The sequence below is a fragment of the Balaenoptera physalus genome, assembly GCF_965194825.1.
Source record: "Balaenoptera physalus genome assembly, chromosome: 3".
NCBI classification, from domain to species: domain Eukaryota; kingdom Metazoa; phylum Chordata; class Mammalia; order Artiodactyla; family Balaenopteridae; genus Balaenoptera; species Balaenoptera physalus.
In genome coordinates, this window is record NC_138890.1 from 47,701,895 (window position 1) to 47,728,168 (window position 26,274).

General features: G+C 42.8%; 1 protein-coding gene across 3 annotated transcripts in view; it reads right to left on the reverse strand.

Annotated features, from left to right (window-relative positions):
* GRIA1 (glutamate ionotropic receptor AMPA type subunit 1) overlaps nt 1–26,274 on the reverse strand; it is a 305,861-nt gene that overhangs the window by 117,414 nt on the left and 162,173 nt on the right. For all 3 annotated transcript variants that reach the window (XM_082455650.1, XM_082455649.1, XM_082455651.1), the window contains exons 3-5: nt 24,626–24,865; nt 21,184–21,368; nt 15,802–15,855 (exon numbers count right to left, since the gene is read on the reverse strand). In XM_082455650.1, the coding sequence (XP_082311776.1) occupies nt 15,802–15,855; nt 21,184–21,368; nt 24,626–24,865 (479 nt within the window). The remainder of the gene's footprint in view (nt 1–15,801; nt 15,856–21,183; nt 21,369–24,625; nt 24,866–26,274) is intronic.

Below are 26,274 nucleotides of genomic sequence, written 5' to 3' on the forward strand. Positions count from 1 at the left end.
ATATTTTTGGATCTCAGCTAAAATGCAGTCTCTTCAGACAGCTCTTTCCTGACCCCTTATGTAAGATTCAATTCTTGCCCTGTGGTAGTTGCTATTGATGCCCTGCTGATTTCCACTCCCCCACCCCCTAGACACTGATATTCCACTTTATATACTAACCACAAATACCTATTACTTCACCTACGTGCAGGGTAAGCCAGACGTATCAGGGAGTTCATTCACCCAGAGCAGCTCTCAACCAATGACAGATGGGGAGTTCGTAGATAAATACTCCAGAATCCTCTTCCCTGGGTGGGGTAACCCTGAGGCATGCTCTACAGCCAGGTCTAGAGCTTCCCTAAAGGATGGAGCTCGGTAGTCCCGAGGGGTAACTGTCTTGGTTATGCACTTTTATCAGATGCCTGCTGTCCCTTCCCTACTTCACATCCCTGATTCCCTGCTGTTGTTTCTGGGATTCGCAGCCAAAGAAGCTGCTTGTACTTGAATTGCTGTCTTAAGACCTGGTTCTAGTAGAACCCAGTCAAGTCACCCCCAACACCCAGTCCAGTCAGTTCCTTCTCAGTGCCCTGTTTATCACCATTTGAGATGATCTCGTTTGCTCATTTATTCCCTTGTCCTCTCTCCTCGAGTTGGAATGTCAGCTCCATGAGGGCAGGGACCCTTTCTGTCTTGTTCACGGATGTATACTAGAACCTAGCACCTAGAACAATGCCTGGCACAGAGTAGGTGCTCGATACATATTTGTTGGGTGAATGAATAAAAGCCAAAGACTTTCCTCAAGCAAGAATGCTTATGAGCTAAGGGGAAGTGTGATCACCAGGCAGTAAATGCCAGTGGATGATTTTAATTGTTTGAAAAGAGAAGCTCATGTTGGAAATATATTTTGTGATTAACTTTTCCCATAGCTACAGTTTGCACACATTCACAGGGGTCTACTGAATTGTACAGTTTCTAGCAAGCTTTTAGTACAGATGAAATCAGAATTAGGTTCTCGTACCCAATAGGCATTCCAAGACGTTCTACTACCTAAGAGTACAACCATCCCACCCCTGGTTAAAAGCTAATGCACAGTTGAGAGACTTCCCATAATTTTTAGAGATCTTAAAAAGAACATCTTGTTCATAAAATAACTATTGAGAGAATAAAATGAAAGCGACCTCCTGCAGTCAAATTCTGTCGCTTGAAAATCTGTAACAAGCTCCCAGGCATTTTGTATTGACTGCCCCCATCAACGTAATGGGGGCCATGGGAAATGGCAGAGTTTATTCAAACATAAATGCCACTCAACTCCATCACCAGAGTGTCTGACTACAAGGTTACTGGAGCCAAACCTCAAGTTATATCTAATCAAACTGATGGGACCTCTAACTGAACTCCTCAGCTCCCCTGAGAAGGAAGGGACAAAGAATGATAAAATAAGCTCCTATCTGTGATGTTAGGTAAAGGACACAAAATGAGGGAATAATTTTGTTCTTTTTTACCATGTGAATATGTTTTCTTTTTAGTACTGTTAAAAAATAAAAATAGATCCTCAGATAATTTTGATATACGTTGCTGGTTCAGAATCATCTGTTAAGTCCCTGGAAAGTGGGGGAGGGAGTGGCCGTGGCAGAACAGGGAAGAGAAGTCATGGCATTGGTTGACTCTTTGATACGGTCTGTTAAGGGAGCCCTGCTTAATTTGTTGTCTCTTGGCCTGGAATTAAAGAACACTGACGCTGTTAAATGCTCTACTGAAATGCAGCTTCAGAAGCATTGCTCCTCAGGATAACAGAAATGACAACAATGGCAAAACTGTCACTTCTTATGCATTATATAACTTCATCTTCATACAGCCTTTTGAGAATTATGAAGTTGTCATTTAAAACTGAAAAATGAAATAATCAGTCGAGAGTCACCCTTAGATTTATTAAGCATTTCCCAAGCTCTTATCCTGAGCCAGACATTCTATTAAATGCTTTATATACATAATCCTATTTAATCCCCCCAAACAACCCTGAGAGGTGCACATGCACAGTAGGCACCGAGTGCTCATTTGCATAAGTGAGTGAGTATCTGTCCCAATTTTATGTGTGCGGAGCTGTGGTTCAGGGACCTTTGGAAACTCCCTTGAGGTCACCCAGCAAGCAAGGAATCCAGCTGTGGTCCAGCCATCAAATCTGTCTTCTTCGTCTATGTGTTACACTGCTTTGCCAGTGGAGGAACACGGGAGGCTAGCTTTAGGATGGCATTTCCATATTGCCCCAGACAGAGGGACACAGAAGCTCAGACAGTGTGGCTGACAGTTAATAGCCTAGAAGAGATGTCTTACTCTGCCAAAGAGGGGCCTTCCAGTACAGCTTTCTGTCTTAAAGCAACATCTGTGGGAGGGCACAGTCGGTTTCTCTCCTTGACACCATGATGGTGGTTAGAGATTGGTTAGATGTTTCTCAAGCCTCTGATTTATACGAAGTCTGTTAGTGCCCACCTACCCCACATTTATAGCAGGAGTCAGCAAATTCTTCTTGGTAAAGGGTCACATTGTGAATTTTTTAGGCTGGTGGGCCACGTGGTTTCTGTCGTAACTATTCAATGTTGCTGTTATGGCGCGAAAGCCGTCCTCGACAATAGAAAATGAATGAGCGTGGTTGTGTCCCCTGAAACTTGAATTTCACGTAATTTTCACACGTCACGAAGTATCATTTTTCTTTTCGTTTTTCTAATAATTTAAAAATGTACAACCATTCTTAGCTCTTGAGCCAAACAAAATCAGGTAGCAGTTGGATCTGACCCATGGGGCATAGTTTAGACACCTGAAGACACCTGAAGCAAAGATACTGGTGATCAGGTCAAACCCCTCGTTGTCCAGAGAGGAGACTAGTGGCCTCAAGTCGTAGGCTGGTTAGAGAGGTAGCTGAGATTAAGATCTGTATTCCCTATGTACTCATCGTAGAAGGCAATGCAATGCTGACCAGTCATTTAAATAGCATGCCTGGGGGAAAAAGTGCTCAATTAATTAAACTGGTTAATATAGTCATTCCATCTATCATATCTCAATGATAATTTTCAAAGGATTAGAATGAAAAGGCATTTCAAATAATTATAATATCCTAAAGAGATGTTTAACAGTATAACTACATTAGCCATGCTTTCATGTTGCTGTAAAGATTTAGAAAATGCTTTGAGGATCACAAGGAAGCTCTGAGTTATCATTATGACTATTAATTATCATGTGTGCCTGGAAACAAAAGAACCTGATTATGTGTGCTTACTGGTTATTTAACCTCTCTGAGTCTTAGCTCTCTGGTCTTCAAAATGCGGATAGAATAGCACCTACCGCATAGAACTGGAGCAAGATTTAAAAAAAATACATAAAGCACTTAGAGCTGTGTCTGGCACATAGTAAGTGCTTAATGAATGTTATTATAATCATCAGCGATTATGAATGTTATTATTATTATCATCACATTCACCATCATCATTATCACTGGGTCAGAAGAGGTTAGGTGTTGTTACAACTGCTTTGAAACCAGGCACTGGGTCAGGCAAGACACCTGAGCCAACAGGAGGCAGGTGTATGGGAACACAGCTTTCAAAGGATAAAAAGCTTTATCTTCAAAGCCAGATTTCCTTTTTCTCTGGGGTTCTTTCCAGGGGTCACATACAAGCTATTCAGCCCTCATCGTCCTGCTTGGGCGGACACCACCCCCATTAGAAGGAAGAGGGAACATCCAACATTGTTAAGGGGCCAAGGAGAAGATTATTTAACAAGACCTGGGATGCCGGAGAGAGCACTCCCTCCATCTCCTCCCCTTGAGGTCTAGAAGAGGTAAGATTAGAACAAATTGAAGAACTTGCACTTTATACTCTGAATGGCACAAGTTGAATGTGGCAAGTTTCCCCAAATTGTCAGATAAATTCTTAGATGACAGCTCCATAGAGAGGATAGTTATAGGGAAGTACAGTTTGAAAAGTCTGGTTACATTAGAAATGCTTGAAAAAAGTGGGGATGTTCAACCTGAAAATAAAGGAAGACTAAGAAGGGAAGTGAAGGATGTATTTGAATCCTAGAAAGGCTGTCGTGGAAAAGAGGTAGAAGATTTGTTTTCTAAGGTTCTGGAAGGCAGGCCAGCACCAACCATTGGACAGAAGTCATGGGATGCAGACTTTGGCTAAAATAATAATGACAGTAACAACCACCATGCCTGACGTGTATCAGACCTGTACTGTGTAGTAGGAGGCACTGTGCTGAGAGCTTTATTTGTATGATCTCATTTAATCCCAGTGACAATCCTGTGAAGCAGGTACTTTTATCATTCCCACATTGCAGATTAGAAAACTGAGTCTTAAATGAATGGAGTAGCTTCTGTCTAACATAACATAGATAGTGAGGGACAGAGACCGTAGTCATAGCAAGTGACAAGACACTGGGCTTATTTTCTAGCCATTGTACATTCTGCCCCCTCAACGCTAGTCCCATCAGTCTGATTCACTTATCTCCTGTCCTTCAATGAAGCCCTTGCAATGGCCTGCTTCTTTATACTAAGAAGGAATTAGCAGGTTTCTAGGAGACCCAGGTGTTAGTCTTCCGCTCCTTTAATGGGTTCTGGTCCTTGGGATGTGAACCACAAAGCTCTATATTTCTCTCTCCCTTGGGGTCTTTCCCAGCTTTCTCTCTGACTGCAGCCTTGCTTCTCATCTCCTTTAGACCTAGAAGACCGTGTGACCCTAGAGAGCAGGAACCTCGGTCCCCACGGTATCCACAGCCCAGTACCTGGAGCAGGCTGACTGCTTAATTTACACCAAGGGATGAAACATACACGACAGATGTCTTCACTCACCCTTTTCATGGTTTTCTTGTAAGTTTCCATCCTGTCACCTCTCAGTCTCTCAGCTTTCATCTTGTGGACCAAAGAGGTCTTGTTATTGACTGTTTTGTGTGTAGTATGTTCTGAACTGGGTCATAAATAAGTAGTGTCAGGAAAATAATTTTCGGGACAACCGCATAAGTTCTGTCCTGTCTTTGAACTTCATGAGCTGTCTACCCTCGGGTAGTGTTCTCACCCTCTCCAGGCACTAGATTATTGATCTGCAAAATGAGGGCATTGGCTAGATCAGTGATCTTTCAAACTGTTGTCCCAGGCTGTAGGCATTTCAGAGGCTACCAAGTTGAATTAGTGGGAAGGCAGAAGGTTGAGGTTCTGGATTCCCACCCTCCCTCTTCCACCAAAGCAGCTCTGCTTTTTATCTGTTTTACATACTGGGGTTCTCCCCAGGATTCCATTTGAAACTAGAGCTTTAAACGAAAAAGTTTGGAAACTTCTGAGCCAGTCGATTTCTCTCTTAAGGGCTTTTCCAGCTTTGATCTACAATTCTGTGATCACACAGGTGTGTGCACATGAATATGGATATACATGAATTCATGGAATATTCCTGGGCTGAGGACTTTGTTGTGTCCTCAGACAACCATGTCTCTGCATAAGGTCTTCAGATTTTCCTATTCTAGCCACTTTAACCGACCGAAACTTGAATGCGTCCTTACCCTATATAATCCCTCATAACATAGGCTTATCTGGTTCCTGCCAAGTCAATAAGACATTGCAGCTGTGCTCAAACCAGCTAAAACACCATTCGATTTGGGAAGAAACCACTAGTGTTAACTCTTACCCAAGTACATTTGAAACCAGGGAGGCGGGCACCTGTACACTTGGATATCAGCAAACGCACAAACAGACCTATCCCCCAAACACAAGTCCACTGCTGACAGATTATTTAAAAAGGTAGTTGGGATCTCACAAACCAAATTCTCTCAGTCTGTGGGTTTAGGATAAAATGCTGGCATTTTGTGGCAGAAGGTCAGGGGTCCCCAGATTGGGCTGTCAATGCATGAATAAAGAAGTGCAGTATCTGGCCTGGGGTTGGTTGGTCTTTCAGAACCTCCCTTCATCTTAACTCTGGTCTAATTGGCTGCAGTCACGGGTGACACCTGGCCACGGCCACTTCAGAACAAGAGCCAAAGGGTAGGGGTGGGGTGGGCTTTTATGGCTGGAGTTCCTGGCAGACTTGAAACCAGCAATACCTTCCTTTCACATGATCAAGACCTTCCTGTCCAGTGAGGCTCAGGCAAAGACTATAGCAAGCCCACCTTTGATGAAACGCCAGCTTAAACATTCTCAGGGGCTCCCGTAGAGTAGGCACCCAATGAATGCTTCGTGAAGAATGAATGAAAGTCCAAACGTATGATAAATTTGAAACCTACTAGGAATGGGGAAAGGAATATTCTTGTTATTCATTCATTCATTCCCTCATTCACCTGTGAGGATCTAATATTGCCAAGTACATACTGGACAAAGGGATGCAGCAGAGAATAAGATAGGTTTGGTCCTTGTTTTCAAGTTACTTAAGGTTTAGTGAGAAAGGCCCATATTACCCACATAACTATAGAGCAAAATAGGTAGAACAAAACCTGAACCTGGAACACAGGGAAGGCTCCCAGTGGAAGCAAGGAAGCTGAAAGGAGAGGAGGCTCTGGCTGGGTGAAGAGTGCAGGGAAGAACTCTCTAATTGGAAAGCACACATGCTCGGAGATTCTGAATCAGAGTGACAGAGGTCGGTGAATCAGAGGAAATGCGTGTACACATCAACCTGGATTCAAATCTCAGCTCTGCCACCACCTAGCTGTGTGACTGCAGGCAAGCTACTCAACCTTTCTGTGCCTTGGCATCCTTTACTGCAAAATAAGAATCATTATAGCGGCTATCTCATAGGGCCGTTGGGAGTATTAACTGCATTAATCGTTATCAAATTTTTAGGACAGTGCCTGGTACATAATAAGTACTCATCTAGAGTACTCTAGAGTCTGTTTGCTTTTCTGTCTTAAAGAAAGGGACAAGTAAGGAAGTGAGGACTGAACCTTTCTAGTTATATATTACCCCAACCTCCTGCCGAAATAGGTACTTAAGGGGTCTGTCCCTCCTGCTTCTAAGCTGGTAGTGGCAAGGGGGTTCCATGCTCTGGAAGAGCAATTGCAGCTGCTGGCTTGCATATCTGAACTAACCCACTGACTAAGCACGGAAAGGGCCTTTCCAAATCAGCCAAGGTGTGCATGGCTGGCAGGAGCAAAGGATGCAAACACCCAGTGCTTGAGATGAATGGAGTGGCTTCTCCCTTAGAATGAAGGGAGCCAATATGGCTTCGAGAATTGTGTTCTGGCACCTCTGGACTACAGAGAGAGGCAGGAAAACTAGAACCATAAGTTGCACATCTGGAAAGGTCCTTTTGATCATTTAGTCCTTCTGAAAACCCTTGAACAAATCTGGAACAAATTGAGACCCTCAAAAAAATAGAATTTTTTTTTGCAAAGGATAACGAGTCAGTGGCAGAGCTGGGATGAGACCCCAGGCTTCTGCTGCACTCACTGTTGTAAAACTTGATATAAATTAACTCACTTTATCTTGTGAGGTATGCATTAATATTCCCACCTACAGATGAGGAAACTGAGGTACAGAGAGGTGAAATGACTTGCCCAAGGTCACACGGCTAGTAGGTGACTGAGCGAAAATTCAAACCCAGGCAGTTTCAGAAGAAAAGGAGTTTATTTCTGAGCTTTCTCAGTTATAATACCAGGCCTGAGAGTCACCAAGGTTTCTTTGATTTGGGCAGTGTGGCCCAATGGACAACAAACCTAATCTTTGGAATTAGAGAGGTTTGAGTTCAAATTCCAGTTTTAGCCACATGACCTTGGAAAACTTTCTTCAGCAACTTAGACCTCCTTTTCCTCTCTCATAAAATGAGAATATAATCTCACCTTTCTTGGACGGATGCAGAAACTCTCAGTTCTCTAGAATGGATTATTCTAGAGCATGGGATGTGACTGCAAAGAGTAACATATGCTCAGCCTTGCCTGATGGGTTGCTTGGACCACGTAGGAAGTGAGCATCCTTTGGGGTCTGGGACTTGATTTTCTACCCATCCGTTTCCTCTTCCCTTCCAGAGGCTCTCTGCAGTGTAAGCTCTGGTGATCCTAAAGTAAGCCGTGTGTTCTCACTGCTGCAGAAGAGTGAGGTGAAGCCAAGGGAGAGAGGGAAGGCTGTGTGGGAGGGAGAAGAGGACACTGGGATGGACTCCATCAGTGAGGGGTGACTCTGAGAGGGGCAGGGGGAGTGGGGAGGGAGTGCTTCTCAACCTCTCTCTGTCTCCTATGTCTATATGTTTCTTTCTCTTACACACACACACACACACACACACACACACACACACACACAGAGGAAACTGAGAGGCAGCAGTGGGGTAAAAGAAGCCACAAAGAACAGAATAAACAATTGCTCCAAATCCCAGCCCAGCTCTCCTGTTCAACTTCCGAGTGACTTCAAACAGGTTACGTCCCTTCTCTGGGTCTTAAGTGCCTCTTTTACAAAATGCGGGAGGGGTTGGGTGAGACGAGCTCCTGGGGACCCTTCAACTCTGGCTCTTTGGGATTCTTCAAGCCAGCGCAAAGGCACACTCTTCATAGGACTACTGGCTGCACGGATGCACCGTCGTGATCCTTCCCAGAAACCTGCAGCCTCCAGGGGCCTCTCGAGCCTCTGACCGCCAGGCTCTGGCAGTTGGGGTGGCAGTTTATGGGGCTTGCATTACTTTCACACGTGATTTTTCTCTGGCATCCTTTTAAAACTCTATTTACATGTTCCAATTTAGCTGGAAGACAAAGCCAAGTTGCTTCCAGGACAAAAGTGAAACCGCATGCTTCTTAGCGCTTCTGGTATGAGCCCAGTGCAGTGGAAGGCACACAGACATGCTTGGTTCATGTCGGATATTCATTTGGCTGACTGTTAGAACCTGTCCTGTGAGAAGGCATGGGGAGGGGCGGGGACAGGGGGTCGTCCAGGCTGAAGGAGCAAACACCAAGAGCAAGCAGGGTAGGCGGTTCCAAATACACTATTCCCTATCACTGGGTATTATTCAAGCAGGAACCAGCTGGATGGGCTTCTGTTAGGGATGTTGTAGAGGAGATTCTGGCCTTTTATGGGAAGTGGACTAGATGCCCTCTGAGGCCCAGCTCTACCTACTCGTTTGCATATTCTTAGCTGTATTCATGGTCCCACGATCCCTGATCTCTGCTTCTTTTAGCACAGACACAGGGAATTTGCCTTTAAGTGCATGTACTAAGTGGGTACCAACATTGTTTATTTCCTGAGAAGTCATTTCACTCACTCATTCATTCATTCATTCAGTGACTTTTTAAAGGACACCGTTACATGCAACTCACTTTGCCTGGTGAACTGGGAATTCGTCAGTGAGAAAGGCAGACATATTCCTTCTTCCAGGAGCTTACAGACAAACAGGGAGGAAGGTATTATATAATTGGGTTTCAGTTGTGGATGAGATTTAGTTTGGAAGGGGGTTGAGGGACCTCAAGGATAGTATCTTGTCCCCAGATATTTAGTGTTTTCTTTCCCCACTAATAATAATGATGATGATGATGGTGATGACCATGATTATGATGGTGGAAATTGTTAACGTTTACTGAGTGCTTATTTTGGGCCAAATATTACTATGAGCACTTATAAGGTATTATTTCATTTAATTCACATGATAGCCCATGAGGAGGTAGATAATACCACATTCCTTTTTTTACAGATGAGGTAATGAAAGCTCAGAGAAGGTAGGTCACTTTACTAATATCACACAGCTAATAAACATAAAACCAGAATTCAGACTCAGGTCTGTCTGACCCAGAGCCACCCTTCCCAACTACTGCTCCAGCTCCGTAACTAGAGAAACCATACAGAAAGCAAACGTGATCGTGTGTGGTATTGAGATGGCGTGTGCAGAAGAAAGCGGCCGAGCTTGGCCTTACAGAAGGCAGAGACAGCTTTCTCACCACAGGGGAGCAAGGAGATGAAAGAGCAGTTTCTTCTCAAGACTGATATAGCAAAGGGGTAGCAGCATGGAGCTGGGGGCTTCGATGAGCCGCCACATGGACCAGAACTGCCAACTCTAACATTTCCCAGGAGGTCATCTGCATCCACATGGCGAAAATGGCTGACCACCCCGGTCCCCCAATCCCCCAGTAAGACCTGGGATGACCCGTCCTCAGTGTGTTTCCCTCAGCTACTTTGTGCACTAGAAATCACAGTTGTCCCTTGGTATCCATGGGGGATTGGTGAAGGAACCCCCGCAGACACCAAAATCTGCGGATTCTCAAGTCCCTTATATAAAATGGCATAATAGTATTTGCATATAACCTACTCTTGTCCTCCCGTATACTGTAGGTCATCTCTAGATTACTTATAATACCTGATAAAATGTAAATGCTATGTCAATAGCTAGAAATACAATATAAATGCTGTGTAAATAGTTGATGCTGTGCGGCAAATTCAAGTTTTGCATTTTAGAACTTTCTGGATTTTTTTTCAAATATTTTTGACCTGCAGTTGGTTGAATCCGTGGACGTGGAACCCACAAACGTGGAGGGCCAACTGTATAATTATAATGAAATTCCATCAGTGTACAGTGGAAAAGATACCCAGTGGGAGTTTGAGAGCCTGAGTTTGAATTCCAGGTTTATTGCTGCAACTGTAGGCAAGATTTAAACTGAAGCCCTGTTTTTTTTTTTTTTTTTTTGATTGATTGATTGATTGATTGCTATGTTGGGTCTTCGTTTCTGTGCTAGGGCTTTCTCTAGTTGCGGCAAGTGGGGGCCACTCTTCATCGCGGTGCGTGGGCCTCTCACTATTGTGGCCTCTCTTGTTGCGGAGCACAGGCTCCAGACGTGCAGGCTCAGTAGTTGTGGCTCACGGGCCTAGTTGCTCCGCGGCATGTGGGATCCTCCCAGACCAGGGCTCGAACCCGTGTCCCCTGCATCGGCAGGCAGATTCTCAACCACTGCGCCACCAGGGAAGCCCCTGAAGCCCTCTTATCGAGAGCCTGTGTCCCCTTTGCACCCGTCCCCACCTCCTCCATGCTCAGCAGTCACATGGCACAGTATAAGAACATGGATTTTGGAGTTCTCTAGTCCTGGAGGGAAGCCCAGCTCCATGACTTTATAAACTTTGTCACTGGCAAACTCACTAATCTTTCTGAACCTTAGTTTCTTCATCTGAAAAATGGGGATAATATTATCAACCTCCAGGACAATTATGAGGATTTAATAGGTAACTGTTTAAGTATATATCATAGTGTCTGGAATGTAGCAGTCATTCAATGAATAATAGTTATCACCATTGTTATTATTGTTGTAGTTACTTATTAGGGGTTTAAGGAATTCTAGTTCAATGGCTCAGGTTAGCCTGGTCATCCTATTCTTATGATCACATCACGTGGCTTTTGCCAGATTCCTGAGAGCCAGACTCCATTGAGGAGTGCTTGCCTTCCCCATCTGCAGATCAGTCACGTAACATCTTGGATTCTCAGTCCTCATTTCTATAAAGCGGGGATGAGGAATTCTACCTTGCTTATGCCATAGGAGTACTGCAAGGTTCAAAACCCAGTGGTGTGATTCATGCCAAAACATCACATGAGCTATAACTTGGTGTAAAAATGAAAGGAGTTGCTGTTAGTGTTACTGGTGACCCAGGAGGCACCATATGGTCCACACAGAAGGACAACCAATATCTTCAGTCCTTCAGTGTTTCTCAGACTGGGGTCTGCTGGACCCTTTATAAATTCTCAGAGGTCTGCTAGTTCTCTACAAGAATTTTTAAATGTTGTGCTTTTTTATTTCAATGGAAGTCAAATCATCAATATAAATAATCTGATCATTTGTCCCATGCTGTGAGTACTCATGTTTGCAGTCTCAGTGGACTGAAGAATTTAACCATTGGCTCAGTGTTTCCTGAACTGTGCAGATGCACTGTAGAGGTCCACATATCTTCCTTTTGAGAAACACCAATTTGTTCTAAGATTTGCGGCTGATGCATCACAGAGATAAGAGCTATAACTCTAGAGAGCTCTGGCTGGTAGCTGCCTGCTATGATCACAATCTCAGAGCAGGGAGTGAAAACCGAGTCAGTGCTGGGCTTGGAGGAGGACTGACAGCCAGACAAGAGAGCTTGGTTCCTCAGGGGGCTCCAGGGGCTTCTTTAAGAAATAATGGTAGAGTTCACCAATTTCTGCAAGGTTCAAGTTCACTTTATGGACATACCAATGCTATGGAAATATAAATATACATCTATCCTATCATATATAAAATATGAATACATATATCAGCATATATATGCACAGGCATATATATGCATGTATACATACAGATACAACATGTGAGTATGTACAGATGGGTAGATTTAGTATATGAAGTTAGGATTCTTCACCTATGCAGAACACGTCAACTTTTTCAAGGCATGGTGGCATTCACTAACATGTTTGGTTTCCACAGTGACTCCATGAGCATATAGTATAGGAACTATTATTCCTGATGTGGAAACTGAGGGCTGGAAAATTGCCCAAGATCACAGAGATACTAGCTGAGGATGGTGTCTGGACAAAAAGCACGGCTTTTCTTTTCTGTTCTTTTTTTATGACTCCCTGTTATAAAGCTCTCCTCTCTGACCCACAGTCTCCTTCCATCCTCTCTTCTAGCGGCCCTCCAAAGCCAGAAAAACATCCCTCCAAAGTGCTCTGTTACAAGAATGCTGTTGGCTTCATTGAAGCTCCTGCATCCTGACAGGGACAGAAAGAACTGCAAAAGAAAATGTAGCTCCCTCTTTTTGTTAAATCTTTCAAAAGCTTCCTTCCTTAGTTTCTAACTCTATTATTGCACCCTAATCACAAACACTCTGAAGGAAGGTGTCAGTTCCATGCAGCAGCAGGCTAATTATGTGGCGGAATTTCTAAAAATTATCATCTTATAAATTGCTTTATTCCTCTGAAGGGGGAAGAAAGACACACACCACATACTCGACTATGTTTCAGACTGAATTAATTAGTAATTTGAAGCCTAATTATCAACTAATCTGTTGGAACATGCAAGTCTTTTGTATTTGGATGGTATATGCAATTTGCATCCTATTAGTTGGCCGTTGTAAGGATTTGAGAGCTCATTAGGTCAGGGGAAAAAAAAAGGAATGCAGATCAGGAGGAAACAGACACCCAAAGGGCTGACTTGGTGATGTTGTGACTGAGGGGTCACTTGGCAACAGATGGAGCCTGGCGATGTAATTACCTGAGGTCTTTCGGTGGCTTTGAGGCCAATGATGTGTAATTTCTGTCTTACCCTGGAGAGGTGATTATGCATGCCCCCAACCTTGCTCTGTGTATTCTCAAGCAGCAGGGTGCCCACGTGGTCTGTACTGAGAGATGTCCGGATGAAGTGGAAAAGGCATTGGGTGCTGCCCACTAACCCTGGTGCCAGGCCTAGCTCTATCACTGACTTGCTGTGTGACCCTGGCCAAGTCACACCATCTTGCTGGCTTGACTACAAGCAAATGTTTCCCTATAAGCAAATGAGACTTAGATAGAGCTGACTTCCAAAGTCCCTTCTAGGACTAAGGATCTGGGATTCAAGGGGTGTCAAGAGTTTTCTTCCTTATGAAGTCAAAAATTTCATCCTTGCAAATGGTTTTTTTGTTTTTTGGGTTTTTTTTGTTTTGTTTTGTTTTTTAAGATTTTTTTTGATATGGGCCATTTTTAAAGTCTTTATTGAATTTGTTACAATACTGCTTCTGTTTTATGTTTTGTTTTTTTGGCCGTGAGACATGTGGGATCTTAGCTTCCCAACCAGGGATCAAACACGCACCCCCTGCATTGGAAGGCGAATTCTTAACCACTGGACCTCCAAGGGAAGTCCCTTCCAAGTGGTTTTTGAGGGTGAAACTCTTGGTTCCCCAAAAATCTTTGGACAGCCATCTGCCATTTAAAATGCAAATATCTCTGAGAAAAGTAGCATATATATCTATTAACAGCTGGGTCTAAATTAACCTATTGCAAGAAGTCCTTCTTATTTCCAGTCCTGACCCTGAAATATTACGACAGCCAAGGCAAGGAAGTTTTGAAGGGGAAAGAAGGTTAAGCCAGGGATCTGAGGCTGGAGGTCCACCCAGAAAGAGAGACAGAGCTTAAGAATTAGGCAAGGTGTTTTAGATCCTGCCATTTTGACCTTTACATATACCCAGCCCCTGTGCTTTTGTTCTATTAATGATCTTTATTCCAAAAGCAAGTAGAAAATATCAGTCTCTTGTTCAATTAATAATTAATATTACTCACAGGAATAATCAACATAAAATAACATTGCTAAAACTGAGTGATATAATTTGTTATAGACAACAAGCTAAAAATCACATCTTAAAGGAAACACCGAAAATCATAAAGACAGGCCAGGATAATAAGCAAACTTTGTAGAAAAAGCTATCATTAAGGAAATCTGACAGTTGCTCAAACTGTCACATGGCAAAATTTGTTATTTATTAAAATTTGCTAGAAAATAAATAAAATTAAATTCAAAAAAAAATTTGCTGGGAGATGCAACCACTTTGGAAAACAGTTTTGGAGTTTCTCAAAATATTAAACATAGAGTTGCCATGTATCCTAGTGATTTCACTCCTAGGTTTATGCTCAAGAGAAAAACTTGTAACAAATGTTCGTAGTAGCATTATTCATAATAGTCCAAAAATGAGAACAACCCAAGTGTCCATCAACTGATGAATGGGTAAACAAAATGGGATACATCCATATAATGGAATGTTATTTGGCAATAAAAAGGAATGAAGTACTGATTCGTGCTACAACATGGATGAACCTTGAAAACATTATGCTAAATGAAAGAAGCCAGTCACAAAGGACCACATATTCTATGATTCCACTTACATGCAACATCCAAAATAGGCAAATCCATAAGGATATAAAGTAGATTGCTGGTTGCCTAAGGCTGGAGGAATTTGTGGGGTGATGGGGAATCACTGCTAATGGGTATGGGTTTCTTTTGGGGGGGTGATGAAAAAGTTTAAAAATGAGACTGTGGTGATGGCTTCACAATTCTGTGAATATATATAAAACCATTGAACTGTATTCTTTAAATGGATGAGCTGGATGGCATGTAATTAGCTCTTTAGAAAATAAGGCAGGCAAAACAAAATTACATTTGGCTTTGGGAAAAAACTACTGGAAATATCAAACTTCATGATTAAAAAAGTAAGAGGAGCAAAAGATGACCCAGGAAAAACAGACTTGTCAAAAACGATGGTCACAAAAGAAAACTCATAATTGTGCATGTTGCTAGGTAAAATTTAACATGTACAAAAAATTATGAGTCAAGTCTTCATACCATGGAAAATAATTGCACCCAATTAAAATAACTGCAGCACATAAAAATGAAAATAAAAATTTTCTTTAAAAGACAGCTTGTCTATGCCACATAAAAAAGGGAATAAAAACTAAATTGGCATAATATTGTTTATGCTGTAAAACTGTTTGTGGTTAAAGATCTGTCAGCGCTAGTATCATTATGATTTAAACATTTATATTTATAAACAGTAAAACTACCATTGGTGTCAAAATAGAGGGTCAAAACCAGTGGGGCCGAAACATTTTTTATACATTCAAAGATGTGGTGATTTTGTTCTTATCGCCAAGTGGCAGAGCCGATTAAAGCTGGAATTGTTATGACTGAGGAAGGCCTGCCCACCAGCACGATCTCTTCCAAGGAAGCTTAGAGGCTCACCTTGAGTGTGCTGTGGTTTGATAAGCAGGGATGTGAAGGGGAAAAGGCAAAGCTTGGAAGTGCCCCTCCCACCCACACCGTTCCCTCCAGCCAGGTACCACAGAAACAAGCCGGGCCCCAGACACAGAAAGACCCACCATTTGAGAGCCTGCAGTGTCCTCTACTCACCAGATTTGCGAGGATATAGTGGTAGCCAATGCCGTTCTTCTCCAGCTTTACAATCTACAAAACACAACGAGAGGGGATGCATTAATCATACTGACAATTAAAGCTACACCAACAATAACCAGCAATTAACACTGAGTACTGGAAATGTGCCCTGTCCTATCCTAAGTACCCAAACTACAATATCACAACCATCCAATGGTGGTGGCATTGCTGATGTCCTTGTTTTACAGATGAGGAATCGAGACTTAGAGAAGTCAAATAAACTCCCTGAAGTTACCCAGCTATTAAGTGCAGATGTAAGATCTGACATCAGTTTTGCCTGATTCCAGGGGTAGAGCAGTGTTATCATAACCCCAAGGTCCAGGCTAAAATGCTCACTTCTTTCCTTCTTCCATAAAGCCTTCCCATACATAGTGGGAATCTTATGTTGTATTGAATTCCTTGTGACTGTTATAACAATATCTGCTGCTTGGGTGGACAGATGGGTGAATGGGTGGAAGGATAGTCAAATGGGTAGGTGGATGATTCCTCCCCAGTTCTTGGAACTTCAAATCCTTGAATGGACCATATTCAGATACAGTTCCTTCTTTCCCTGAATTTTGTGCCTTCTTCCCTCAACCCGTTGGATACTCAGACATCAATGAGCCATTCAGCCCGGAAGCTGGAAGAGAATGTCAGGATCATCTGGTCCGGCCCCTCACTGTACAGATGGGAAGTCCAGGCCCAGAGAGACGAAGTGATGTGCCAGATCCCACAGCAGTATGGTAGCAGTGTCAGGACAGGGACCTGGCTATTGTGAGCCTTTCCATATGATGCCTGATTCAGAGCCAGGGTCCCCAAACACCCGTCCATCTCAATGTGCAGACCATCCCTAATCATTGCAGGCAAGAAAATATTTGTAGAAAGAACTACCCAGCGGTTTGCTTGGGCACCCAGCCATACCACCCAGCAAGGAACAGCTAAGACCGCAGTCCTTGGTTTAGTCCTAGCTCAGCCTGCAAGTTAACTTGATCTATTTCTTTATTATTATTATTTTTTAATCATCAAATTGAGGTTAGTACACCCTGCTCAGTGCCTCTCTCCCCGCACTGTTGCAAGGACGCATAAAACACCTGAGAAGCCCTTGGGCTTCTTCTCTAACTGAATAAAATTTCAAAGTTATTAACACCCACATTCAGACATCTACTTAATTGGATGTATGTGCATAGCGGCTCACATATTTTTTTATGTAGGGAATAATTAAATGCAAGCACACACAATGAATGCTCTGAAACAGTGGTTAGCCTGTGAAATTCCAGACTATGGAGCGCCAAGACTTTTGGGATGATAGTTTTATTAATAATTCTTCTTTACTTTTTCATTTTCTTGTCAAATGGTTTTTTGCTCTTTCAACAATGAGATACCTTTATCAGAAACCTATTCAGCTTCTAATAAGCACAAAATAGCAAATAAAAAACAGTTTGAAACCCAGTGCATCCAGGCAATGGATAAGAATAGTTCCTGCAGGATGAAATTACAGGTTGAAACATAGGAAACAGCCGATAATTAATGACTTTTGACCAATAAAAATCAGTAATTTCATATGGTTTGACCTAACACAAACTGTCCAGCCCATCTACTCACCTACCTACCTGATGGCCTAGCTTCCCTTTCACAAACATTTATTAAGTGCTTACTATCTATCAAGCACTGTGCTGGAGATATAGTGGAAAGTGAAACAAGCATGGTGCTTGCTGTCCTGGAGGTCACAGTTTACTGGGAGGAGACCCATACTTAAACAGATGAAGAGATACAGGTACACAGGGTTACAAACTGAGAAAGTTGTTGTAAAGGTAAGGTACACTTGGAGTCCACTGCCTCTCTGAGCCCATCTCTTCAAAGCTCATTTCCACTGGATTGCCTTAATTCACAACCTTTGTGCCTGGAATGCCCTTTCCCATTCTCTCTGATTATTCATAACCTTTATGGCTGAGCTCTAATCCCAACTACTCTGTAAAGCCTTCTCTGATTAACTAATTCACTCAACAAATATTTATTGAACACGGGCCACATGCCAAGCTCTACGCTATGTGCTAGGGACAAGCTATGAACAAATGAGGCAAGATCCCCAAGCCCTCACTGAGCTGAGTTGACACGTTAGCAGGGAGCCAGATGGTAAATATATAAACAGATAAATGGACAAGATTTCAGCAGGTGAAAAGCCCTTTGAAGACAATACAACAGGGTAAGGTGATGGATGGCCTGGTCCTGGTGTCCCTCATCTGTCTCTAACTCATTCTGAACTTAATGACTGTATTACATAATTAAGTGTCTTATATATTGATAAAGCATTATATTCTAATAACCCTGTTCCCTGCTCACAAACCTTCACTGGCTCTCCACTGTTTACAGAATAAACCCCAGACTCTTTGGGATGGTTTCCAAAGATGGTCACAATCATGGGTTCATCTCCTTTTCATTGTCTTCCAGTAAACAATTGACATCCTCCACTTGGCCTCTTAAGCCCCTCTGTGAACCTTGGCCCCCACATGCCCTCTGGGCCTCCCTACATGCTCTTACCTCCAGCTTAAAGGCTCTTTTCCAGTCAAAGGCTACCTGTAGATATCTAGACCCATCTCACATTTGGGATCTTAGAGCATTCATTGATTCCCTATTCTTCACATTCATTCAAAAAATATTTACTGAATACCTACTAGGTGCCAAGCACTGTTCAAGGCACTGTGGATGCAGCAGGGAAGAAAACAAAACAAAAATCTTAATAGAGCTTATATTCCAGTCGGGGCACTAGAGACTGAGACAGGCAGTTAATGCCCTATTTGGAATTTGGAATCATTGTCTTCCTCCTTAGGTGAGGCAGAACATTTGTGTTAGACTGAAAAGATCCCAATTCCTGAGTGTGAGATAGTCTAGGATGATGCTAAGATGTCAGACTGCAAATCAGAAGATGTAACTTTTAGACTCATGGTCATTGTCACTAACTAGTTGTCTGAACTCGACAAATCGTTTAACCAATATGACCATCAGTCATCCCATCTGTAAAGTATGAATGCAAATGGTAGATCAGGTGATTTGTAAGATCCTTTCAGCATTTGGTCTTACTTTTCAGAATAGAAGAATCCAACGATTAAAAAAGTTAATACACTGCAATCTAAAATATTCATGCAAACAAGTTCCTTCCTTCCCAAACACAAGTTTGTCCTTTGACAGTGGGGGTAGCTATAGACAGCACATGTGCTGGAAGTTGCATTTTTAAAAGGTTGGGCCTTGTAGCCCGACCAAGATAGATTTGACTTCCTGCTTTCCTTCTATGTGAAATCCCAGGCAAGTGTAATCTCTTGTTTCTTCATTTATAGAACAGGGGATCTAATAGAAGCTGTTTTTATAGAGATGATGTGAGGATTAAGTGGAATTATACATGGAGAGAGCTTGGCATAGTGTCTGGTATATGGTAAGCACTCAGAAAATAGTACCAACAGCTTTATCTTTACTGTGGAATAATACAGCAGGAGTCATCAGTCTTTGAGAATACCAACTTATCATTCAACACTTTCTCTACCTCCCATCTCATCTAATCTTTTTATCAGCTTTGTAGAACAGGGGCCTTCATTCCTATTTTACAGATGAGTACACTTATGCCAAAGAGGGAGTGACTCAAGAAAGCAGTATCATACCCACAACAACTTGAATGAATCTCCGGGGAATTATGCCAAATGAAAAAAGCCATACCCCAAACATTACATACTATGTAATTCCATTTATATCACACTCTTAAAATAAGAAAATTACAAAAATGGAGAACAGGTTAGAGAGTGCCTGAGGAAAGGGAAAAAGAGAGGGAGAGAGGGAAGCCAGATGAGGACAAAAGGGCAACACAGATGATCTTTATGGTGATGGAAATGTTCTGTACCTCGAATGTATCAATGTCAATGTCAATTTCCTGGTTGTGATATTTCACTATAGTTGCTATAGTTTTGTAAGATGTTACCATTGGGATAACTGGATATGCGGTACATGGGATCTCTCTGTATTATTTCTTATACACGCATATGAATTTGTATCTCAAAATTAAAAGTTTAACTAAGAAAACAAAGCAAAACAAAAGAAAACCAGTACCAGTTGGCACTATGAATAGCTAAAATAGGTAAATCCTTACATATATCACTTCCTGTGGGGCAGGCTCTATTCTAAGTGCTTTACATGTATACATAGATTCTTCTAACCCTCACAAGAGCTCTCTAAAGGTAGTTATTATCATTATTTTATTATTATTATGCCCATTTTACGGATCAGGAACCTGAGATGTAGAAATGAAAAACCTGGCCCAAGGTCACAGAGCTAGTAAATATTAGAGCTGGGGATGTGAATCCCAGGCAGTCTGGCTCCAGGGTCTCTACTTTTAACCAGTACTCTATTCTGCTTTACTTAACTAGAATTCCAGTCTCATGACTCCAGCTCAAAAAACGCCCATCTCAATGGAAACAATTTTTGCTGGTTTCTCTCTCTGAGAGGGAAGCCAGAGCCACACTTTGTAAAGTAGAACACAGAGTTAACGCCTCAAAGAACCCCTGACTTTCAAAAATCTCCCCTATTCAGTTCCCGAGGCCTCTGAGCAATTGCTGAGCTGGTGCTGAGATTCCCTGTGGGAGCCCCAGGGGTCTTGAGGGCCATTAACAAGCTCTGTCATGTTGTCAAGTACCTAAAACTGCCATCTTTAATTGTATAGCACTGTTCAAAAACGATTGCAAAATCTACTAACCTGCTAGCTCATCTAAATACACAAATGTAATTTAAAAAGACAAGTGACCTATCCAATGACACATGCTTTACTTCTGAGAACTGGAGGAACCGTGGCTTAGAGATGTCTGGCTAAAGACTACTGAGATTACAGTGCCCTTTCTTGGAATGGACAATCAATTAATTGCTCAGACACATGGATGTGTTCCAGGAAAGGGAGGTGCCTGGTGCCTCCTTGGACTCAAAACTGGTCAGTGGGCCAAATGGATGAGAAACCAAATGCTGGACCAGTGGGTGACAGAACTCAGAGCTGAACCCAGGAATCTGGCTCTGCAGGTTGTGATAGCACTTCACAAACTCTAACATGCAATGTGTTTTGCTTTTGAACAAGAAAAGGAAGCACTGGAGGTAAGTTTTTGGTTAACTGATCCGAGAACCATTTGAAGTCCTGCGTGAAGGCTCCCAGTGTTTGCACTATTTCGTAACATTCCAGAATTAAATTGTATGAATTACAGAACGTGAGAAGGCAGGCCTCTGGTTTCACCTAGTCAAGAACTCTCTTTGTAACACCAAAGGCAAATGGTCACCCAGCTCGCTCACGAGCCATCCCCCAGGCCCACCCTGAGGGCGCTTTGCTGCACTCACTACCTGGCCCAGGATAGCACTGAGGCGCTCGGATTCACAATCCACCACCACCAGCCGCTCCTTTTTCTTCTCCAGGTCCTGGAAGAGCATCCGGTATCCCTCCTCTGTGGTTGTCAAAATGTTGACGGCTGTCACCTGCCAGTTCTTCTCGGCCGCTGTGTCTAGGACTTTCTGCAGGACGGACAGACCTGGAGGTCGGGTGAGTAGGACAGAGAGGTGGCAATCAGGATCCACAGGCATCACCCCACTTCCGCCAACCCCGCTCCTCCACTAAACTCAGCTCCAGCTTGCTCTTTGCAAGTCTGAGCTCACCGAGGTCAGGTTCTGCGTCTGTTTTGTGTTTCCGTTTGCAGAACATAGTACGCAATAGAGTTAGTGATTAAAAATCGAATCTGAGGCTCAAATCCTGATGCTACAATATACTAGTTAAATGGTCTTGTATGGACTAATTCACCTCGCTGAAATTTAGTGTCTTCAGTGGTAAGATGGTGATGTTAATAATGTCCACCTCGCAGTGTCATCATGAGGATTGAATGAGAATGTCTCAAGAATGGCAAGGGTTTTATAAACATTGATTACTATTAGGTGTTTAGTAACTGCTTATTAAATGTGCTAATCTGATATCTAAACAGCACCTAATAATTGTCAACCACGTTTACGAATGTTCAATATATCTCAGTACCTAGTGCTTTGCCTCTCACACAGTAGGTATTTAATCAATGTGTACTGAATTAAGCTACTCTCTTCTGATTTATAGCTAAATGATAGAGGAATCCATTACTCAATACTGCTTTGTTTCATCTTTGGGACATAGATGGTGTATTAGTTTCCTACTGCGGCTGTAACAAATTATTGTAAACACAGTGGCTTCAAACAACACATTTATCATCTTATACTGCCAGAGGTCAGATGTTTGGAATGAGTCTCCTTGAGCTAAATTCAAGTTATTGGCAGGGCTGTGTTATTTTCTGGAGGTTCTAGTGGAGAAATTTTTCTTGCCTTTTCTGATTCTGGAGGATGCCCGCTTTCCTTGGCATATAGCCCCTTCCAGCTTCAAAACCAGCAGTGACTGGTTGAGTCTCTCACATTATACTCTGACCCTGACTCTCTGCCTTCAACTTGCACACTTAAGGACCCTTGTGATTACACTGAGCTCACCCAAATAATCCAGGATAATCTCTCTGTTTTTTTTTTTTTTTAATTAATTAATTTATTTGTTTTTATTTATGGCTGTGTTGGGTCTTCGTTGCTGTACGGGCTTTCTCTAGTTGCGGTGAGCGGGGGCTACTCTTCCTTGTGGTGTGCCGGCTTCTCATTGTCGTGGCTTCTCTTGTTGTGGAGCACAGGCTCTAGGTGCGTGGGCTTCAGTAGTTGTGGCTCGTGGGCTCTAGAGCGCAGGCTCAGTAGTTGTGGCGCACGGGCTTTGTTGCTCTGCAGCATGTGGGATCTTCCCGGACCAGGGCTCGAACCCGTGTCCCCTGCATCGGCAGGTGGATTCTTAACCACTGCGCCACCAGAGAAGCCCATCTCTCTGTTTTAAGGTCAGTCGATTAGCAACGTGAATTCCATCTGTAACCTTAATCCCTCTTGCCATTTAACATAACATATTCACAGGTTCCAGGAATTAGAACACAGATGTCTTTGGCGGAGAGGGGAAGGTCAGTATTCTGCCTGCAACAGATGGTTATTTCATATTTCACTCTTGCATTATCAATCTTTTGCACATATATCATTTCTGTCTTCCTATAACATTGCTAATCCCTCCCATAGTGACCAGTATGGTGCCTGGCATAAAGAATCATCTGTAGATTGATTCTGCTGTTTCTTCCTTTTTTTTTTTTTTTTTAAGTATAAGGTTGGTGTGCTTAAGTCTCACGTTTACTGAAGGTTTACTATGTGTCTGGCATTGCTCTGTTAGCTTTCCTGTCTTCAATTCACTTAATTCTCCGAGGTAGGTACAGTTATTATCCATGTTTCACAAATGTGGAAATGGAGGTTCAGAGAGATGTAGTCATTGGCCCAAGGCCACACAGCTAGCAAGTGGCAGAACTCTGAGTTCAGAGTTGTGAGGTGGGCGGAGCCCCTTTGAGTATGGGCGCTTTTGCTGACTGACCCCAGAGATGATCCTCTATAATGAAAGTTACATTTTTCTGCCTTTGCTACTTCCAGACCTCAAGCCTCATTATGCCACAAAACTGACCTGAAATAGCCCTTCTGCAGGTCATCCTCATAATGGCTGCTTGTCTGAGAAGGGAAATCATTAAAATAGAGAGAAGGGAAAATCGAAGAAAATAGAGTGCTTCTGGCCTCTCCTGCCAACTAATTCTCATTGAATAACGCCTGCCTAACTCTTCCTGAAAAACCATTTCACAAACCACTCTCCTATTCAAAAGTCTTCTAAGCCTCCCTAAAGGCAAACTTCTATAAAACCTCCTTTTTGCTCAGGGCAAAATTCCTGTGCCTCACTTCCAGACCTTGTATGATCCATTTATTTATTTACAACAATAATGACTGAGTTCTTATAGGACTATTTAGTATACCAGGGGAAGGTAGGACAGTACAATAGAAGCAACACAGGAGTTAGAAAAAAGAAGAGAGTTTCCATTTAGAAGGTCAGGAAGTAGAGAAAGTGGTGTTCCAGTAGGTTGCAAAAGAAAGGAAGAATTTGCATATGTAGATTTGAGACGGGAAGTGCATCCCAGAAACTGGAATTGTCTGAGTCAAGATGCAGAGAAGAAAAAAGTATTGGAAACATTTAGAAAATGGAATGGAAAATTCAAAATTTAGGTGGAGGCAGAATTAGAAAGGCCTGGGAAGGTTGATACTGATGCTGGTGACGATGATGACAGCGGTTAACATATATAGAAGACCCTGCGCATTGATTATGTTGTAGGCACTGTACGGACCCTTTCTAGTCATTGTCTCATGCAGTCCTCACAACTATATGAGGTAGAGACTGGTTTTATCTTCATTACAGAGATGAAAAAACGAAGGAATAGAGAATTTTATCCCCATTACAAAGTGGTTGAACTGAGGCAGAGAGAGCTTGCCCAAAGTCAAACAGCTGGAGAGGAGGGAACACAGCATTCAGATCCAGGTCTGCCTGACTCCAGAATCTATGCTCCTAAAAGCCATGCCATGAGCCATGAGCCGTGAGCCATTCAACTGAGGTCCTTGGACTTTGAGTCTGGGCTCAGGAGCCATGGAAACTTGGTAAGCTGTAGAGTGACATGGGGCGTTACGACGGTTATTCTCTCAAAGGACGTGTTTCCACGTGTGAGTTATAGATTAGTTACCACAAATTCAGTTCACAGACATAAAACATTTCTGGATCATTCCTCCATGATCCCTGCCTTTCAAGAAGGCAGAGAGGCACCATCCTTCTTCCTGCTGATAATTTTCTCTTCATCCCTCCACAGTCCCCCTCCCCTAACCCCTGGCTTACCCCGGTCAGCATCATAAATGTAGACAAATTTTTGCCACTTGTAATGGTCGATGATACTGATGAGGGCATCCTGCAGCTCGGGACGCAGCTGAAGGACAAACTGGTTGGATGTGTCAACAGGAAAGCTCGGTGTAATGAAGCAGACGTGGAGGGCCCCGCAGAAGGAGGTCAGCATGTTGACAGTCCTCCGTTCATAAAACCCAAAGATGGCATAGACTCCTTTAGAGAACTGGGAACAGACTGGAAGAGGAGAAGAGAAAAATTAATGGATAGAAGATACTGCAAACATGCTGTCAGGTGGCTCTAAAACTAATTCATCCACTAGTCTATCCATCCAACCCATCATCCATCTATTATCTAGCCATCCACCCATCCAACCAATCCATCACTCCATTCTTTCAACCCACCAATCTATCCATCTGTCCATCCATTTTACCCATCTATGCATCCATTCACCCAATCATCTGTCCAACCCACCCATCCATCTGTCGAATGCAGTGTTTATTAGGTACCAATTCCATACCAAATGTTGTCATGGTTATTAATTATAAATGTATGCAAAGCTGTTTTGTATGCTCTTTCACTTTATCTGTACAATGCCTTTATTAAGTCATTAAAAGGATGGCTGGGTCATTTTTTAAAGGGGAAAACCAAGACTCAGAAAGTTAATGAACATGTCCAAGGTAGCACAGCTAGACCATATCTGAGTTAGGCAGCTATCTCGAACCCAATCCAGTGATCTGTCTATGACACTGCCCATCACGTCGAGGCAAAGCATAATAAGATGCCTTAGGAAGAAGGTCTGTCAGCTTGCTGCTGATACACGTTTAAGAAAACAAGGGTTGATTTTCCCAGCCAACCCTTAGTTTTCAGCGTACACTTCTCTGCTGATGTTCATCTTGTACATCCTCCTGGCTGATTTTTCAGCCCCCCGCCCCGCAGTGTATCCATCCAACCCATCATCCATCTATTATCAGTGTACACAGTAGTAGCTTAGCTGTGTGAACATCCCCACAGGAGCTATTTTGTAAGATCCCAGTGCAGTTACCAGTACTGGTTTGTGTTCGGTTACGCTGCTGGTTAGAATATAATGCTAAAAAGTCCAAGGTTGTGGGGCTAAGTCCAGGTAATTGAGCTACTAAACTTCATTATAATATGTGATACAGGATAAGCGTTCATAGACTTTGCCCCAGTCAAGTGATCAACCCCAATGCCATCCCCAGTGCCTGAAAATTACCATCTTGATACGGATGGTGAGGAGGACGAGTCATCCTCATCACAGTAACAGTGTTTTAGGATGTTTGCCATATATGTTAAGCTGTTCTCATCACAACCCTGTGACTTTGGTATTATCAATTTTCTTTTAGGATGATAATGCTGATATTCCTAGATCCTCTGCTCTCTTTACCATATCACCTGCTTCCATGACCCCGTACTGCCTTTGTAGATGGGCTCTCAAATTATGCTCCATGAACACTGCCCAAATGTGTTCCATGAACATTAGCCCCACAGGATGCTCCTTAAAAAAGAAAAGGCTTCTTTGCTCAGAGAAATTTGGGAAATGGTGTAAACTCTGTCCTCCTCTTGGAGTTTCAAACTGCATACCAGCTACATAAAAGATTGAGAGGAATCCTGTTCAACTTTAACCC